Genomic DNA, 18,082 nt, shown 5'->3' with positions numbered 1-18,082 from the left:
ACGCGCAGCAATTATTCTGCCCATTCCCGTGAAAAAGAAGACAAAAGTTACTTTGGCGCCCCCTCTCCGACACCTAATAGAGGATTCAGGGACTCTCTGGCGCTTCCAGAGCCTGTATTAGGGACAGAATCCGCGCTGGCGACGGCGCTCCAACTGCGCTTCTGGCGACGGTCGGAATTTTGCTCGGTCCCTTGCAATGTTTCCAAGGGAAGGTTCGTACATTCGTGACCGTCCCTGGCAGCTGCCCAGCCCGGGACTTGGCGCTTCACTCGCCATTGGCCAGTCCTCGGCGTGACGCGCAGGGGGGCGGGGCCTCATCAGCTGTTTGCGGGATGCCCCGAGCGGGCGTATTTTGGAAACAATACCGCACCGTGCGGAGTGGCCTCCTCCCGCCCCGGCCCGCGCCCGCTATCGCCGCCGCCCCTGCCTGCGCCTCCCGCCTCCTGCCGCAGCCCGGTGAGCGCCCGGGTGGCGGCCGGGGTCCGGGCGGAGTTGGATCGCAGCTCCCTGGGGAAGTGGGGAGCGGAGTCGCGCTGCGCATGGGGGCCCGGGAAGGGTTTGGGCTGCGGGCGTCTGGGGTGACCATGAAGAACTGGGGCCCTGGGGTGAGAGAACGGGGTGCAGAACCCACAGCTGGGTGCGCTGCTCCAAGAGGGAACTTGGGGGTAGCATTTGGGACTCGAAGGAGTTGGGTCCAGGTAGGCAGGGGAACCTGAGGTGCACTGCTGAGCAGACCTGGGCGCCCGAGAACGGCCCAGCCTCTGGGTCTGACTTTGGGGTAGAACAGGAATTGTGGGGCATCCTGCCTCCCTGCGGAGTCTGAAAGCTTCTCTCCTTAACAGCTGGGCTTTTTCCCTCCTTCCCAATCGAGTCTGGGCGTCAAGCCCCCGAGTGCTCGTCACGCTGGACCCTGGCGCGGAGCCCTGGCATCACGACTCGGAGGCTGAGACTCTCTCCTGGAGTCACCCAGGTCTGGGTGTGTGTGTGTGTGTGTGTGGGTGTGTGTGTGTGTGTGCGCGCGCGCGCGCGCCTAGTCACTGTCGAGGCTCTGGGTGTCTGGCTGCTGCCTTTTCCTAAGAGGAGGAGGAGTCTTAAGTTCAGCATCCCTCTTCCAGCCCTTAGGGGCTGGGATGGCTGCAGCGGGGCTTGAGTTCCTGTGCTAGGAATAAAGCATTCCCTGGCCCTGTTCTCAGTGCCCTCCTGCCGCCACTCTGGACATCACCTCTTAAGCTCAGGAGAAAAGGGAGGAAAGGGTTTCTTCACCCTCTCTTAGTTTACCCTTGACCTTGCCCAGCACCCCTCCAGAGGCGCCCACCTACAAGCAAGCCACCTACAGTTTGTGGAGCCTGAGAGGGGTCCCCGGGGCTTGCAGAGCCACACCTTCTGGCTGCACCTCCCCCACTGTCCAGTCCAGGCAAGGGTTGAACTTTGGGGCTTTGCTGGGAGGGGGAGGGGAAGGTGATAGGCTTCAAAGGAAAAACCAAGACAATGACCCCTGCTTGTGATTGGCTTTGAGGGCCCCTTCTTAGGTCGGGATTGCCAGCCTGAGAAGAGGAGGCTGGAGAGCTGGAGGGGAGCCCCTGCCAGGTGACTGGCAGGACAGCACTTGGTCCTTTCATCAGGAAATTTTGTTTCCTGTTGTTAATAAGCTGGAGTGCACCCCCTACCCCCCTCCCCATACACACACACACACACACACACACACACACACACACACTTGGGAAACACTGTCCAAAGAACACCACGTGCCTGCTTGCCATCCTAGCAGGCATCTCTTCACTCTCCAGGGAAGAGGACAGAGACAGGACCATAGACAGCTCAGGGACAGGGATGGGATGGGACAAGGGAGGGCTCAAGCAAGCACCTCACAGAGAGCTTACGTTTGGCAAAGGCAGGATTCTGAATTGAACTGAGATTGTTTTAGCTACTTCCCCAATCCATAGACCATTTGGCATATTCTTCAACGGCAAGGGACTGGGGGACAGAACCCCCAGGAATCTCCAGTTGAGTCTGACAAGAATGAAATTCATCCCTTTATCCGTAGCTGTTCAGGTGGTGGCTGCTTCTGGCTGCTGCTGCAGAGGCCCTAAGGGGCTCCTGGCATGTGTAGGGAGCTGGGTTGGAAGCTTAAGATGCTGAGTAGCTCCAAGCTCAGACTTCCAAGAGCCATCAGGTGGAGCAAGAGGAACTTCTTTATCACCAAGAAACTCATATCAATAACCTGAGTAGTATAGGCAGTGAGTGAGGTCATAGGGAGAGGGCTGAATTTCACTTCCTTCTGTAAGACCAGTTGTACCAGTCTCAGGTTCAGAGCTGGCAGGAGCGGGAGGCTGTGGAAGCAAGGATTTGAAATCGTGGAGACTAGTGAGGAGACTTAGTTGGGAGAGGCTGAACCTACCCTCCGGGCCAATTTTGGTGGGCAGACAGCTCACCTCTGCTCAAAGAGAGCTGAGATGGCAGCTGCAATGACTAGCTTGGGTCTTTATCCCCTCTCCCAGGACACACTCTTACCACACTGCAGAGCCTGTTTGTTGTGTTGTGCAAGCAAGGGGTGGAGATTAGAGTAGATGGGCAGCAGGGCGGGGCTTAGAGGTTTGGAGGGAACCTGGCTGCTCTAGGATTGCTGGCTTTTGTTTTTGCTGCTGAGCCTGGAGCTCAGCTCAGACTGAGATAAGAGTTTCCTTGGGACAATGACTGTGTGTGTGTGTGTGTGTGTACGCGTGCGTGTGTGTGGTGAGCACTGTATGTATAGCCCATCACAGCACCCTTGACAGCAACTTACCAGAGGCTAGTCTTCTTTGTATTTTCCCAGGTACCCTGCATGCATATAGCTGCTGATTCTACTCCTGCTATCGCTCACAACCCTCAGAGTCAAACTTTGTGCCCGGCCTAGGTCAGAAAACGTGATCAGGAAAAAGGGTGGTTCCAGGCGGGCCCAGGGAAGAGGTGTGGAGAGCCCCTGAACATGTAGGCAGCCCACACTTTGGGAGTGAGTGTCACCCTTGGCAGTGCTTTATTACCAGGGTTGTATGTCATCAGTATGTGGTCCGGCCACCTCAAATAAGAAGGGGGAGCACGGAAGAAAGAAGGGGAGGGGAGTCCTTCCAGGTGTGGCCCTGGTGGGGCAGCAGCCCACATGACTGCATTGCCCCCTCACAGGAGAGATGGAGCCATCTCGGTGTGTGGAGGAGCTGGAGGATGATGTGTTCCAGCCGGAGGACGGGGAGCCGGGGGCCCAACCCGGGAGCTCGCTCTCTGCCGATCTGTTTGCCCAGAGCCTACTTGACTGCCCCCTCAGCCGACTTCAGCTCTTCCCTCTCACCCACTGCTGTGGCCCTGGCCTTCGACCCACCAGCCAGGAAGACAAGGCCACCCAGACCCTCGGCCCAGCCTCCCCCAGCCAAGGTGTCATGCTGCCCTGTGGGGTAACTGAGGAACCCCAGCGACTCTTTTACGGTGAGTGCTCTCAGCCTCAAGACTCCTCCCACAGATACTGGGGGAAAAGAGGGGCTTTCCCTCCCCAAACCTGCCCTTTGCTGTTTCCTTCCCCAAAGTGATCGGCGGCGCTGTTGATTCCTTGACTTCCACCTGCTGCCTCTCGGCTTGTTATTCCTCCTCACCTGTGCCTCAGGCCCCCCAGAGGGCAAATTGTCCCCTCCTGGAGGGATCCTTGTGTCCATGGTATCTCCTTTTACATCCTGTGCCCCTTGAGTGGCCAGGTCTTTAGTGTCCTAGCAGTGACTTGCCTACTATGAAGTGGCTCCTCTTGCCCTGGAGAAGGCTGGGGGATCTGTGACCGGCTGTTGACAATGAAGGGGGAAAACCCAGCTGGTTCTGGGAGGGAGGGTTCCCAAAGGCAGAAGGTGGCCCCCAGTTGTCACTTGGGACTTTCTGTGTGTGAAGGGGAAACTGGAGAAAGAGGTTGGGCCGGCCTGGGCCCAATGCCAGCAGAGGGGATGCTTCCAAGGCTAAGACAAGACCCCTTCATTTGTGGGCTTAAATAGTTTGTTTTGTGAGAAATATCCCCTCCTCTGGCAAAAGGGCAGGTTAGACGGTCTGTTTTCTTCTATTAGCACTGCAGCTTATGGAGGGAGGGTAAAGGCTAGGAGGCTGGCTTACTGTGTCTGACGAGCAGATTGAGGAGACACTGCAGTCGCTCCCAGAGGGAACTGCCCCTTAGGGCAGTTCTGGCAAAGCGGTTCTGGCGGGCGTCTGAGAAGCTGGATGAGGCGGGCAGGCGGGGAAGAGGGAAAGGAGCGAGGAGGCCGGCGGACTGGCGCCCCTAGCGGTGGCTCTAACGCGTGCACTCGGTGAGTGTGGAGCGCTGGTCTGGAGGTCTTGCCTGGGGCTGTCTCCAGAGAGGAACTTGGCAGCTCCGTGCGTCTCAGGAGTTTTCCCTGCCTCGTTTTTGTGCTGCTGCCCAGGAGCTTCGGGAGACTAGCATTTCTCTACTTCACTAAAAAAGTGGAGACACTTCTTGATTTTTTCTTTCTCTGCCCCTTACTTTGCTCAACCCAGAAACTGGAGAGCTACCTCCAGTGCTTTTCCAGAGAAGAGCTTCAACCTGCTACTACGTGAATAACCAACTGTGGTTAAGGGTGGCTTGACAAATAAGGACGGAAGGGGTCATGTTCGCCTGCACACATTACCACCTGCCCTTTGTCATGGCACTGTCGGTGAATGGAGAAGCGAAGGGGAGGCTGGGGCCACTCTCTCTGTTCTCACTTCTGTTCTGCAACTTCTGTGCACTTGGGCAGCAGGCTGTCCCAGCCTGGCAGAGTGCCCTGATAGAGGCAGGCCGGTTCCTATCCTTTCTCATATGAGGATTTACCCTCAGCCTCCGGTCTTGGCCAGGTCAGGCAGGCGTGGGGAGGCCGGAGCAGTTGTGGAGAATGCTGAGATGTGGGTCCTCTATCTTTGCAGGCAATGCTGGCTACCGGCTTCCTCTCCCTGCCAGTTTCCCGGCAGTCTTGCCCATCGGGGAGCAGCCCCCCGAAGGGCAGTGGCAACATCGAGCAGAGGTACAGATTGCCCGAAAGCTTCAGTGCATTGCAGACCAGTTCCACCGGCTCCATGTGCAGCAAGTAGGCACGGGGGTGTAGGGGAGGAGGGTTGAGTCTGCTGGGGCTTGGGGGCCAGGGCCTGCCTGCCTGTCTCCTCTTGTCAGCAACTCTGTCTCTGCCAGACCTCAAAGATATGGTCCCAGAGTTTTGGTTCTTGTGGTTGCCATGGGCAGGATGGGCCCAACTGGATGAGCGTCTTGCCCTCATCTCTGAGCTCCACATTGGTAAACTGCCCGCTCTCAACTCATGTTCCATAAGAACCCTCTGGGGAGAGGCTGCAGTCCCTCCCTGGGAATGGGATGGCTTTCTGCAGCCCTGCTTGACAGCCTGTCTCTTCTTATGGCTGTGGCCCGGGGGTTGCCCCTCACAGACCTAACAGGAAGATTTTCAGGGTGCTGCAGTGAAACCGGGCAGTTGGGGGGTGCCTGGCTAAGGTACAGTGGGAAACGGGTAACCAGGCCAAGGGATGGGGCCTGAGTGGGGGAAAGTGGTGGAACCAGTTGAAACCTGACACTTTCCAGCTGGGGAGGCCGCTCCTCACTGTCTCTGTCTGGGAACCAGGGTCTGGGACTCCAGAGTGTACCTCGGAGAGGCTCCCCAGACCGGCGGCCAGCCGGGCGCTCAGCCGGCAGCCTGGCACCAGCCCCGCCAGGGCGGAGCATCGCGTGTCAGCCGAGCATGTGGCAGAGTCCATCAACAAAGGCGGCGGCTGGCAGGCTCGTGCTGGAGGAGCCCTCTGTGCCATGGACTGGAGGCTGCCCTCCCTGCTCCAGCAGCCGCTGTCTGGGCTGGGCCCCAGGCACTTAACCCTTCCTCTTCAGGCTGGCTTTCTGGATGGCTGCCAAGGCTGGGAGAGGAGCCTGAGGCTGCATCCGTGCTGGTACAGCCACAGCTGAAGCACAGGCATGCCACCTGGAAGCGAACACATTCTGTACTTCTGGGACTGTGTCCCCAGCCCAGCTGGCTCTGTATGTGCGTATGTGTGTCTGACTGTCAGGAAATCAAGGGAATACATAGCTTGACCATGACTGGGCAGACTCTGAGGTGAGACGGGTAGCTGCAGGTGGCCGGAGGAGAGCTATTGGTAATAGTAGGTTGACTTAAGTGTCAAACCATTGCCAGTGCCAGGGGAAGAGGAATTGACCTTGGGTTTCCTAAGAACAGGCCATTGCAGGTTAGCTATGGTTAGTGCCCTCTGCCAAGGAGTTCTGAGGACAGTTTGGGGCTAGGCCTGGGCCTGGTAAGTCCTCCCAGTCCCTTAGTTATCAGGAAGGGAGGGTGGCCCTATGCTTAGATAATAGACTTACGCTCCAGTTCTCCTTTGATTATTTGGTGGAAACTTGGCTTAGAGTTTCCCCTTCAGTCCATATGTGGACTCGCTCCGATTCTTATTTTCAGTTTCTTGGCCTCCTTCCTGCCCATTCACTCCACCCTGGTTGTACAGGCCTGTGGCTGAGCCCAGCTCACAGCTTCCAGTTCTGGTACTGGAGAGGATGGGAGGACACAGTGGCTGTGGCTCTCCTAGACTCATCTAGAGGGCTCCATGGAAGGCAGCTTGCTTCATTTGCAAAAATCTGATCTCTCTCACCAGTTATTCCCCAGAATATTCCCCCATCCACTGGTGAGCCTCTATAGGCTTGGGAACAGGCTGGGAGCCCTCCCTGGCACAGGACTAGGATACAGTCCTGGGGACCCTCCTAACTTGGTCCTGAACAGGAGGAGGAGGAGGCCCTTCTCCGAAGGTCTGGTCTTGCTTTTTTTTTTTTTTTTTTTTTTTTTTTGAGGCAGAGTTTGACTCTTTCGCCCAGGCTGGAGTAAAGTGGCATGATCTCGGCTCACTGCAACCTCCACCCCCCTGGTTCAAGCGATTCTCCTGCCTCAGCCTCCCGAGTAGCTGGGATGATAGGCGCCCACCACCACGCACAGCTAATTTTTGTACTTTTAGTGAAGATGGGATTTCGCCATGTCAGCCAGGCTGGTCTCGAACTCCTGACCTCAGATGATCCACCTGTCTTGGCCTCTCGAAGTGCTGGGACTACAGGCATGAGCCACTGTGCCCAGCCTTGCCTTGCTTTTTGCTGGTCGGCATCACTTCTCCCAGTTCAGAGCTGCCTCTTTGAGGGCACAGGTTAGTTTTAGACAAGGTGCCGTGCTTTTAGCCACAGCCATCCAAGCTGGGGAGAAGGAGAACTGGAGGAGAGCTTCATGAGAGCCTCCTCTGCCTCACACTTCACTCCACACTGGCTCCCAAGTTCCCTATACCCCTACCCTCCTGCCAGCTACCTACTTCTTCTTACTCCACACTGGCTCCCAAGTTCCTATAGCCCTACCCTCCTGCCAGCTACCTACTTCTTCTTACTTACTACTTACTTCTTACTTCCATACCCCTACCTTCCTGCCAGCTACCTACTTCTTACTTCTTACTTACTTACCTACTCTTCTTACTTACTTACTTATACCCCTACCCTTCTTGCCAGCTACCTACTTCTTCATCTTACTTACTTCTTACTTGCTACCTATTTCTTTACTTACTTGAGTAAAGCTACAATTCATTGCAAGGGTAGGAGGCTGGCCAGTGAGCCCTTTCTAGCTCAAAGAGCTGATTTTCCCAAATTTTCCAGTACAAAGAGCCAGGCTTTTTGTCTTCTCCTTGAGCTGTTCTCCCCAGAGTCTTCTTGCTTTTAACCCCCTCCTCCCCACTGACCCTGCTTATAGACCTTCACCAGGAACTCATCCTGCAGGAAGGGCTAGGGCTGGGGGAGGGGGCTTCAGACAGGTGGAACACTGGTACTCCTGGAACGTTTCAGTGGCTGGTTTTAAGAAGTGAGTCATTTTCTAAACTTGATTCTTATATAAACTACAATCTAAGATTTCATATCTAGAAAGTACTGTTGTTACTCCTCCATTCTTATCCTTTATCTTCTTTCCCTATTCCCTTCTCTCACTTTTGCGGGCAGAGAAACTGAGGCAGTGGGAAGGAGGTTGTTTAGGATTTAGTTTCTAGGCTTTGGCTTCAGAGTCACAAAGTCCAAGTTTGAATACCAGCTTTGCCACCTACTAGTTTTCGGGAAGTCACTTGACTTCACTGAGCCTATTTCCTCTTCTATGAATTAGTGCTAATACCACAGAATTTTACTGTGATAATTGAGAAAATACCTATGAGAGTTCGGGACACCTAATAGATGTTCTTTAATGCCTGTTTCCTTCTTTGTGTTTATGATCCTGATCACCCCCCATGTTTGTTCTTGTTGGTTCACAATTCATTTCCCACTCCACCTGGTAGGGGACTCCCTGAGTAGAGCTGCTTCCCCTGAACTTCCCTCCACCTGCCTGGTCCAGAGGAATTAGTGTCCAGACTGATCATTTGTGGACCTTGGCCTTATCGATTTCCCTTCAGGGAATGACAGTCGTTCCCCATCATTGCGGGCTGGATTGAGAGAGCCAAGGGAGACAACCCAATAGGCAGATGGGGCTTGAGGAGGCCTGACCACCACCTTTCCCTACATCTGGGATAGTGTCCTGGGGCCAGACAGTGGCCACTGGTCCACAGCTCTGTGGAGAGTGTGAACTCCCCCTTTTAGTCCCTGGTTACAGACCTGAGTTATTTGGTTTTTTTTGCATCAGAATAATCTTCTCCCTTGGAGGTACGGAGCAGAGGGAGGGGGCGTGGTGATGCGATAAAATGGAATTATGGCCAATTGAGTGTATCAGCCTGGCTGCAGATGCAACAGGTTCCAAGTTTCCCTCGGTGTCATTTCACGCAAGCCATCTGCACTTTCCGCACATTTCCCGAGAGCCTTGCTAGGTGGAAGACTAGCCTGGTTACCCAAGTTATCAGTTCAGGGTGGCTCTTCCAGACCCACAGGCAAAACACTGGAGGCAGAAGGTCAGAGTCAGCAGGGTGCTCCGCCTCAGCTCTGTGTCTCCAAAGCAGCAAGAGAGTTGGAGGCAGAGTGAGTGGAGGTGAAAGCCTTTCCCAACCTCACCGCACATCCCACCTTCCTTTGGCCGGGGCAGGAGTGAAGGTTCCCCTGTTTGCTCCTCTGTAAGCTGACACACTGTGGCAGGGACCCCCGATGGTCTGCTGATAATGACTTATCTTGAGGGTGGTGCTGTGTTGCTTCTGTGTCCAGCTTCTGTGCGAAAGAGCGTGGTACAGATGTGCTTCCTCCCTGAGCCCCTGGGCTGCCCTGGTCAGAAGGTCTGAACCCCAGCTTTCCTGTCCTTGTGCCATGGCCTCCTTCAGCATGAGCCTAAGGAGGGACAGGAAGTGGTATCCCCTCCCCTTGGGAGAGTCTCTTCTGTCCCAGTGGCCCATCATGACATTTGTGGGGGTATTTCTGGGCAATATTAAGAAGCCAAGAATCCTCAAAAACAGTAGTTACTGTAGACAGTCGAATGAGTAAAGCTACAGGAGGGTTGGAATTCTTCATGTTGGAAATGGCTTTTTCACTTGGATCAGGAGTGGCTCCATTCAGAAAAGCCGGGTTTGGAAATTCCCTGAATAGTAATTAGACTTTTTGGCAAATGAAATCTGAGAAAACTTTCAGCCACTCGGTTGGAACCATCTTTAGCTGTAATGTCACAAAAATGATCCTAGACTTGTAGGCAGATCTGTGTTCAAATCCCAGCTCTGCCACTTATAAGTTGTGTGTCCGTGGGCAAATCATTTAATCTCTCCAAGCCTTGATTTCTAATACTTACCTTGCAGAGTTGATGTGAAAGGCCTTTAGGAGTTGTGATACAAATAACTTGTTAAGTCAGGGACAGTTGAGTACTTTTAGAAATATGTTAAAAGATGACTTTAGGATTTTGTTTGTACCTGACTTTGTAATTTGGAGAGCTCTTTTGGAAGTTGTACCCAAGTTGGTGTTTGCATGGTTTATTAACTAGCAGCTTCTCTGCCTAGCAGACTGGATTCTTTGTTCAGGGAGCCCCTGACTGCTTCCTGACACTGGGATTCTCTCGTTATTAGTGGTTTTCTGGAACTCAAGCTGGCTAACTAGGTTGCTCAGGGTCTAGATGGGACAGCCCCGGGCAGGGGCACCAGAGGTTTGCTATAGAGTGAGAAGGGTCCCTAGGAAGCCAGCCTCTGTCCCAGGAGTGGGAGGCCCACCTAGGACGGTGTCAGGGGAAGAATGAGGCTGGGGGAGGGCCTGCGGAGAGCCAGAGTGCGTGAGAGCCAGCGCCAGGGCTGGGGGCCCTGTGTTTGCTCTGTGGCTGGCTCTGTTTATATCGCTCGCTATATTTAGCTTCTGAGTCATCAGCGTGGCAGACTGGAGGCTGAGTTCCCCACACACTCTGCACCTGACTGCTCTCTCTTCCAGGAGAAGGGCTCATAGTTCCGGAGAGTTCATCCCCTCCCCACCAAGGCAGGCCATGGGATGGAAACTGGCTTTTTTTTTTTTTTTTTTTGGAAAGTGGGTGATGGGAGGAGGGGACTAAGGGAGACACAAAGAAAGAAGGTTAAAGAGAAATATCTGGTCTGCCTTTTGATCCATATCTGGCAGCCAAGAGGTCCTGTTCCATGACCAGAGCACAATCAGTCCGTGTGTGAAGGAGAGGGTTCCAGCTTTCCTCCTTGCCTGGTTTGCCTTGACCTGGTCCTGGACAGGACATGAACAGTCAGCTGAAAAGACCCCAAGTTGAGAGTCAGAACCTGGGGTTATTTTGCATAGCATCATACACACAACAGGCTTGTCCCCCCCAACCCCCTCCCTCTCCCTTCTTTAACCAGGGCACACACCGTCATGCCCTCCTGAGCTCTGCAGAAGTTGCCCAGTAGTTTGATGGAGCTGTTCTCAGCTGGAGGGAAACTAAGGGTCTCGGTAGTTCCTCCCTCCAGGCTGTGGAGGTGCAAAACAAGGGTCTGGGGACATGGGTGGTACAGCACAGCTCTGTCCCCCACCCGTACCCCTCAACCCCCAGTGGCTGGAGCCAGTGTCTGCCAGTTGTGTTAGAGGAAGCCTTGCCATCTTCCACTGAGAGCTGGCTGGCTTCAGACTGCTCTTGTCCTTAGAGCATCTATGGGCGCGGCCATGGTGGCTTCACCGTTCTGTTAACACTGCTGGCTGGGCTGAAGAAGCTCTTGGCAAGGAGCCTTTTTTTCCTTTTCCATTTTGCCACATTGCTTGCTCCTCGGGCCTCTGGGTCAGAAGCAGTCTGAGGCAGTGGGCCCACTGGTCCCAAGGGTTGCCCTCTGGGTTTCAGAATCCTTGGCTTAGCCTGGCAGCCTAGAATCCTGAGCCCCATGGCCTGTGGCTGCGGTGGCCAGTCTCAAAGCAGACGTCAGGGATCTCCAAGGGGCTTCATGAGTCCACCGGGAAGACGGTGCTCCCCAGGCAGGCCCTGTTGCACAGCATGTTGAGAGAAGTGCTCTGCAAAGCCAGTGGGTCCCAGGTTTTCCTTGTGCTCCCCAGGGAAGAAGGAGCCTGCTCATTGCTGCCCCCAGGCCCGGTGCTTCGTGTATATTTTTCTCATGTCATCACCACAGCAACCTTGTACTTTTAGACGCCATTGTCCCTGTGTTGTAGGAAACTGAGGCTCGGAGAAGTGAGGTAACATGCTTAAGTCACACTATAATATGCTGAGCTAGGCGCCATACAGATTTGATGGATTCTGGAACCATGGTCCAACCGCCCTATACCTGCTACCCAGCAATCACATTCCAGAAAACAACGGTACAAGGGAGCACGCATTTGCTGCCTCAACCCACTCTGCCTCATGTGATACTTAGCTCTGTGTTCTTGTTCTTCTCCCCATTATATTGTAAAACAATTGAGAACCAAGTTTATATTTTAGTCATCTTTGTATCCACATAACTCTTAGCTCAGTTGGGTGCTTGGTAGCTCAGTTAGGTGCTTGGTAGCTCAGTTGGGTGCTTGGTAGTTCAGTTAGGTGCTTGGTAGCTCAGTTGGGTGCTTGGTAGCTCAGTTGGTGCTTGGTAGCTCAATTAGGTGCTTGGTAGCTCAGTTGGTGCTTGGTAGCTCAGTTAGGTGCTTGGTAGCTCAGGTGCTTCGTGGCTCAGCTGGGTGCTTGGTAGCTCAGCTGGGTGCTTGGTAGCTCAGCTCGGTGCTTGGTAGCTCAGTTGGGTGCTTGGTAGCTCAGTTAGGTGCTTGGTAGCTCAGTTGGGTGCTTGGTAGCTCAGTTAGGTGCTTGGTAGCTCAATTAGGTGCTTGGTGGCTCAGTTGGGTGCTTGATTAAAATGTGCTGATTTCAACAGAAAACATCTTCCTAGCTTCTTTCAAGTGGAATTTTCCAAAAGTCTCTCTTATCTCAATGTTCCTGTTCTCAACTGCAAGGATCTTTCCTTCAGCCCTGGCCTGAGTAGGTTTAGAGAATGACAGGGAAAAGGGAAGAGGGAGGAAAACTTCACATCGTAGACTGTGTACCTTCCCCTTGAGTATAGACAATTCTGCATTTTGAAGAGATGGAGTGTGCTTTCAGATCATGGTCTGAAGTTGTAATTTCAGACCAGTTTTAGCTTTATTTCTGTTTGATCTTCAGTTAGCTCTGCCTCTGAAAGGTTTATTTTTTTCTGGTCTACAGCATCCTTACTAAATAGTTAATGATCTGGAAACAATGTCTTTAAATATACTAGGGGAGCAGATCAGTGGTGATTTGCTTTGAAAAGGTAATACAATTTTCATAATGCGAATAAACACACTGCAAAATTTTAGTGAAAGAACATAGCTTTGGAGTCAGAAGTCAGAGCCTCAAATAACACCCCTCCCAACTAACTTGGGATGACTTTTCTGAGCCATTGTTTCCGTGGCTCTAGAATGGGTTGATAATACCTGCTCTTCCTATTGTGAGGATCACATGAGAAGAAAGGAAAGTGCTCTGTTCTATATCTCAGATATTATAAGTTGCTCTCTGTTTGGTAAATTTGCATTTTGTGAGTTAGGTTCTTTTAGAGCTGCACACGGCTTTGCTTTGCTTCTTCCTCTGATGCTTTGGGGTGACTTAGCTCTAGCTGGAGCATCTGGAACACTGGTGACACACAAAGCCCCCAGAGGGTGTGAATTGGATCTGAAAGGGGGAGAGGCAGAGGGAGATTCTTATCCAGGGAGCGTAGGGAACATGCTTTGTGCTTAGGGCAGAGGCTGTGTGGGATGAAACAGAGTTTGATTTATGTAGTCCAACCTTGTCAGACACCACAGCCAGCTCTTTAGAGGGAAAAAAAAAAAAAAAAAAAAAGGAGGCCTTTTACTAGTTGGGCCTCTCCCCAGGTGAGAGGCTGATACTATGACAGAAAGTACATCTTTAGACCTGGCCAGACATCAGTTGTTGCTGGCCTCAGACAAGTGGGTTATCTTTCAGGGCTGACTCCTCTGTAGTCGGTCCAGCGTGCCCTTGTTGAGTGCCTACTGTATGCCTTCCATGTTCCCCATTATACAGGATGAGCAGCTGTGCATTCAGGCATAGGGTGTTGCACACAGTAGGGATGGAAACATTTGTCAGCTGACTGCCTTCATCCCCTGACCCCGGCAAGAAAATGAGACTGGGCCAAAGAAGGGGCACGGGGCTCTGACGCCTGGCTGCGCTCTCTTCACTGAAGAGAACACTGTGATCTACCATGTTAGGACGCCTGCCCTGGGGGCGTTGACCTCTGTTCATTCCCTCCATGCCTTGGCCCTGGCTTCTAAATCATGTGAGTCTGAGGGCTCTAGGGTGAGCTTCTGCTCCCCTGTATCCCAGCCCCCACCCTTGGGTCACCCCGACTGTGTATTCTGGGAACCCCCATTCTGTGAGGGGTGCCCTAGCTGAGTCTAGGAGAGCAGGCCTGGTTCTGCGGGTCTGCCCTCGTTGATCTCAGATTGTGCACCGGGTGCTGTGCCAGGTGCCTGAGGGGCAGAGGCCAAGTGCACTCATTCCTGGTTCCCCTTCCTTGTCCCCTTCTCCTCCATATCCTCCTGTGGAAGGACCCACCTTCTCTGGTGTTTTGGTGTCTTTGTGTTCTTAGTCCTGTTCGGTGAAGGCCGACTTCCTTCCTCCTCACCGTCTCTCCCACTGGCCTCCCTTCAAGCCCTTTTGCTTTCCTATCTAGTCAGGCCCTTTTGTTAAACTTTTAGGAAAGATTTTATTTATTGTTGTATTTTGTAATCAGGGCATTCTTTGATTCTCTTGGTTTCCTCGTGGAAAAGGGTCTTGTGAGGGCTGCCCTGAGGCAGGAGAAGGCCAAAGGGAGCCTGTGTGGTATCTGCTTATAGTCGAGAGAGGGCTCCTGGGCCCATGGGTGGTTCCCAGGCCCTACACCCGGCTGACAGAATTCAGTTGTTGGAGCTCTGAGTTATAATCCTGAAGGTAGTTGTGGATGACAAACTCCTTAGGGTTGGAGAGCACCTCTGTGGTTTCCAAAAGGCTGTGGCCTGGCTGCCACAGAACCACCTGGGCAGGATTGACCTTTGGCTTGGCCAATGGATAAGACATTACTTTGGTGGGAAGAGATCGAAAGGCACTGGAGAGAACACCAACACGTGAAGTGTTTTCTTCTAGGCTGTTGGATCATGAGTGACTTTATTTCCTCCTCTGTAATGTCTTGTATTTTCCAATATTTCCACAATTAACATGTATTGCTTGTATGATTAAAATACACAATAAATGATTTCTGATCTCTAAAATGTCACCCAGGGAGCTTGTTCAGTACACAGATTCCTGGGACCCTTCCATGAAATTCTGACCCGGTGGGTCTGGGAGAGGCCTGGAGACTGTACTTACAACAGCACCTCAGCTGGCTTAGTGACACAGTTGGGTTTATAAACCGTTGATCTAGTACAATACCTGCATTTTCCTTATAAGCCAAGAGGGAACTCACGAGCAGGTCGATGGGAGATCCACCCCTAAAGCCAGGTCCTCTGATTCTTTGTCCCTGGGGATCCATACACCATAGAGCCTTCCTTGCCAATTCATGAGCCCTAAGGACTGTCACACACAGAGGCCTGGAAACTAGATGCTTCCCAAGGGCCGGCCATGTACCCTGCTTCCTGTGCCTAGGCCTGCCTGGGTCCCCTGCAGGACCTCAGTCTTCCTGTCTGAAAGCACTCTCTGGCCCACAGCTGCTTCTCAGTCCCCCAGCACTCCCAGATGATGGAGTCTGTGCCTCATCTTCAGAGATCTCAAGTTGCCCGGGCAGTAGATGGCCTCCATTAGTGGAATTTGGGAGAAACTGAAACATACAGAGATGGGAATCGCCCCAGCCCCAAATCATAGAATTCTCACCTGCTTTCCTTGGCCATTGAGCTGTTTTGAGATGATTTAGTGAAGGGGAGGCTAGAGGGTCTGCTTTGTATAAAGAAAGGTAGTGGCACTCTGAGCACAGTGATAATGGGAAGGGACATTGCTCTAGGGCCAGATGGCCTAGGTTCAGTCCAGTCCCTGCCACTTAAACTAGCTGTGTGGTAGCTACGTAATGAGCATGATAATGTGCCTCAAAATCACCTGGGGAATCTTCCGATGCGGGGTCTGCGTTTCCAGGCCGCTCTCTGATGATGCCGAGGCTGCTAGTCCATGGACCACCCTTTGAGAAGCAAGGATGCAGAACACACAGAACAGAGCCTGGCTCCTCCCCATCCCCCGCTGCCGCCCTACCCCACGTTGCTATGATGGTGATGATTGTTCTTGCCACCAGTCTTCTCAGACAAGCACCTGAGGAGCTCTGGAATTCCAGCAGACTGGCCTCTCCAGGGCTGCGTCTGCTCCTGGATTCTCCTCTTGTTCGGCCACATGACCTCTGCACCTGTCTCGGGCAGCAGCTGGGGAGGGGAGGAGAGGGGGGTCTTTGGCCCAGCTGCCGCAGGCCCGAGGCTTCGGGTTTGCAGCTGAGTCCATTTTCACGCTGTTTTACTCTAACCAGATTTTGTTAAGCCGGGTGTGTTTCCTCTTTTTACTCATCTTTGTTTACAAAACACGAGGAAGCCATCCATCTCCCCACCCGCTGTCTGCCAGGCCTCTTCTGTGGCACGCCCGATTTCCCTTCCCCTCCAAGCAGGAGCTGTGTCTCCATTTTGCTGGCTTGTTTTCCAGGCTCTTCCACGGGGGAAGGAGGAATGCCGTTGCCATGGACCGGGGCACTCTGTGTTCACCTGGGTTGTCAGGCCCGAGGCCAGCTGCCTGGATGCCTCTCTTTTTGTGGCCTAGGGCAGCATGGAGGGGAAGCCGGCAACCTGCATGGTGGCCCTGGGAGAGGTCAGGGAGGCCGGGGCTGGACGGAACCTGGAAGCTCTGGGAGTCCAGGCAACCTGGGTCCCCTTTCCAGCTGTGCCACTGGCTTCTTCTCTCCTCAACCCATCTGACCGGAGTAGTTGCCTGGTGGGGGCTGGTGCTGTGGTTGAAGACAGTTTAAGAGAGGGCTCCAGCTCCCCCGGACACCTCATGTAAACTTGCTTGCTGACGGGGCCACTGAAGTAATCCAAGTCCAGCCCGTGCTGGCTCCTTTCTGCACACTAGGTTTTTATTCCCCTGTCCACTGAGAACCCTGTGGAGAGGCCCCCGCCCAGTCCTCCTGCCCTGGCAGACAAAGAGAGAACAAAGACCGCCTCTTCCAGCACCCCTCAGTTTCTCCTCCCCCCCCCGCCCCGCCCGGGCCTCTCCTGGGAAATGGTACCTGCATGGGCAGGGCACCAGCCCCAATCTGGTGAGCCACTGACCCCTGAACTTTGCCCCTAGCTTCCCAGCCTGACAGTAGGACCTGGGATAACCTCCAGAGCATAGTATATATTCTTTGTTTTTGTTTTGTTTTCAAGTATGTTCTTGCTTAACGTTTAATTGGCTCCAGTCAGTAGGAGAGTGCTCCAAGAGGGATTATTTATGGCTTACTGTCAAGAGCATCTATAAAAAGGGCAGCACCGAGCTGGGGATGCTGGAGAGGGAGAGCGGGCGGGCGCACAAGAGTGTGTGTGTGTGTGTGTGTGTGTGTGAGAGAGAGTCTGTGTGTGTGCGTGTTTGCACTGGATGAAATCAGATTTTTGCTGCCTCAGCAGTGTGGTTTAAATTGAAGATTAACCCTTTGACCTTCACAGTGTCAAATCACTTGCAGATGGAGGCCCCCCCTTCCCCCTTGTTCTCTATGTTACTTTGGAGTCGGGGGAGAGAGGGGGGCACTTCTTCTCTTTCTGAAGCCAGTTCGTTGTTCATGCAGCTGAGGTTTGAGGGGCTCGGGAGCCAATCTGATTAAAAGCAGCACTTGGCTAAACTCTGGAAAATCCTGCAAGCAGGGGAAAAAGCTTAATCCTCTTGTGCATAGTGCATATAGAGCCTAGTCTTTTCTTTTTAATGTTAAAACTGCAATTGTTTTTGGAGAACTCTACTATCTCCTCCACATGGCAGTGTCTCTTTCGCCTCCCCCCCTCCCTGCTGTGGGCTGTACTGATAGGATTAAAGTGCCAGCCGTGAGACTTGGAGATCTGAACTTTTATTGGAAATGAGAGGGAGTCGTCTAAGGTTGTGTTTGGGAGTTATGTTGGTCTTTTTTTTTCTCCCTTCAGCACCAGCAGAACCGAAATCGCGTGTGGTGGCAGATCCTCCTCTTCCTGCACAACCTTGCTTTGAATGGAGAAGAGAACAGGAACGGGGCGGGCCCTAGGTGAGGCTGGGCTGCCCGCTTCACATGGGGCACCAGGAACACCGTCAGGAAGGACATCGGGCAGGACTGACACTGTGTCTTGTGAAGTTGTTTTTTTGTTGTTATTTTGCGTTTTAATTTTTTTACATTTCTCCCTGTGTGTACATACAACATACTGAAGTGGGACCTTCTTTCTCTGTCAGGCCCCTGACCTGGAATGGGGCTGTTGTCAAACCCTGTTGAAGGGGAGGCTGATGTGTCTGTGATGGTGAGAATTCCCAAGGCCTCTGACAAGTAGATTCTTCGACCGAGGAATCTACCGGTTGTCGAAGATGATCCGTTAGTGATGTTCTCTGGGAAGTGGACTGTGGTTTTTCCAGAGGAACTCAGTTAAGAAATCGAGTGGATTAGACTCCCAGTTCCACCACACTTTTGAGCCTTCCACTGTGGATGGGGA

At 53.0% G+C, this 18,082-nt stretch overlaps 1 protein-coding gene across 1 annotated transcript; it reads left to right on the top strand.

Annotated features, from left to right (window-relative positions):
• The first annotated feature begins 313 nt into the window (after positions 1-313).
• On the top strand, positions 314-17,748 carry BMF (Bcl2 modifying factor). The gene is given in 6 exon segments (XM_015141924.3): positions 314-456; positions 843-881; positions 884-970; positions 3,160-3,456; positions 4,924-5,084; positions 17,549-17,748. Coding segments are annotated over 6 exon segments (810 nt in total). The 5' UTR covers positions 314-332; the 3' UTR covers positions 17,651-17,748.
• The last annotated feature ends 334 nt before the right edge of the window (positions 17,749-18,082 follow it).

This window comes from Macaca mulatta, chromosome 7 (assembly GCF_049350105.2).
Source record: "Macaca mulatta isolate MMU2019108-1 chromosome 7, T2T-MMU8v2.0, whole genome shotgun sequence".
Classification (NCBI taxonomy): Eukaryota; Metazoa; Chordata; class Mammalia; order Primates; family Cercopithecidae; genus Macaca; species Macaca mulatta.
The sequence above is the reverse complement of the archived record's forward strand: the minus strand, read 5'-3'. Positions and strand labels throughout refer to the sequence as shown.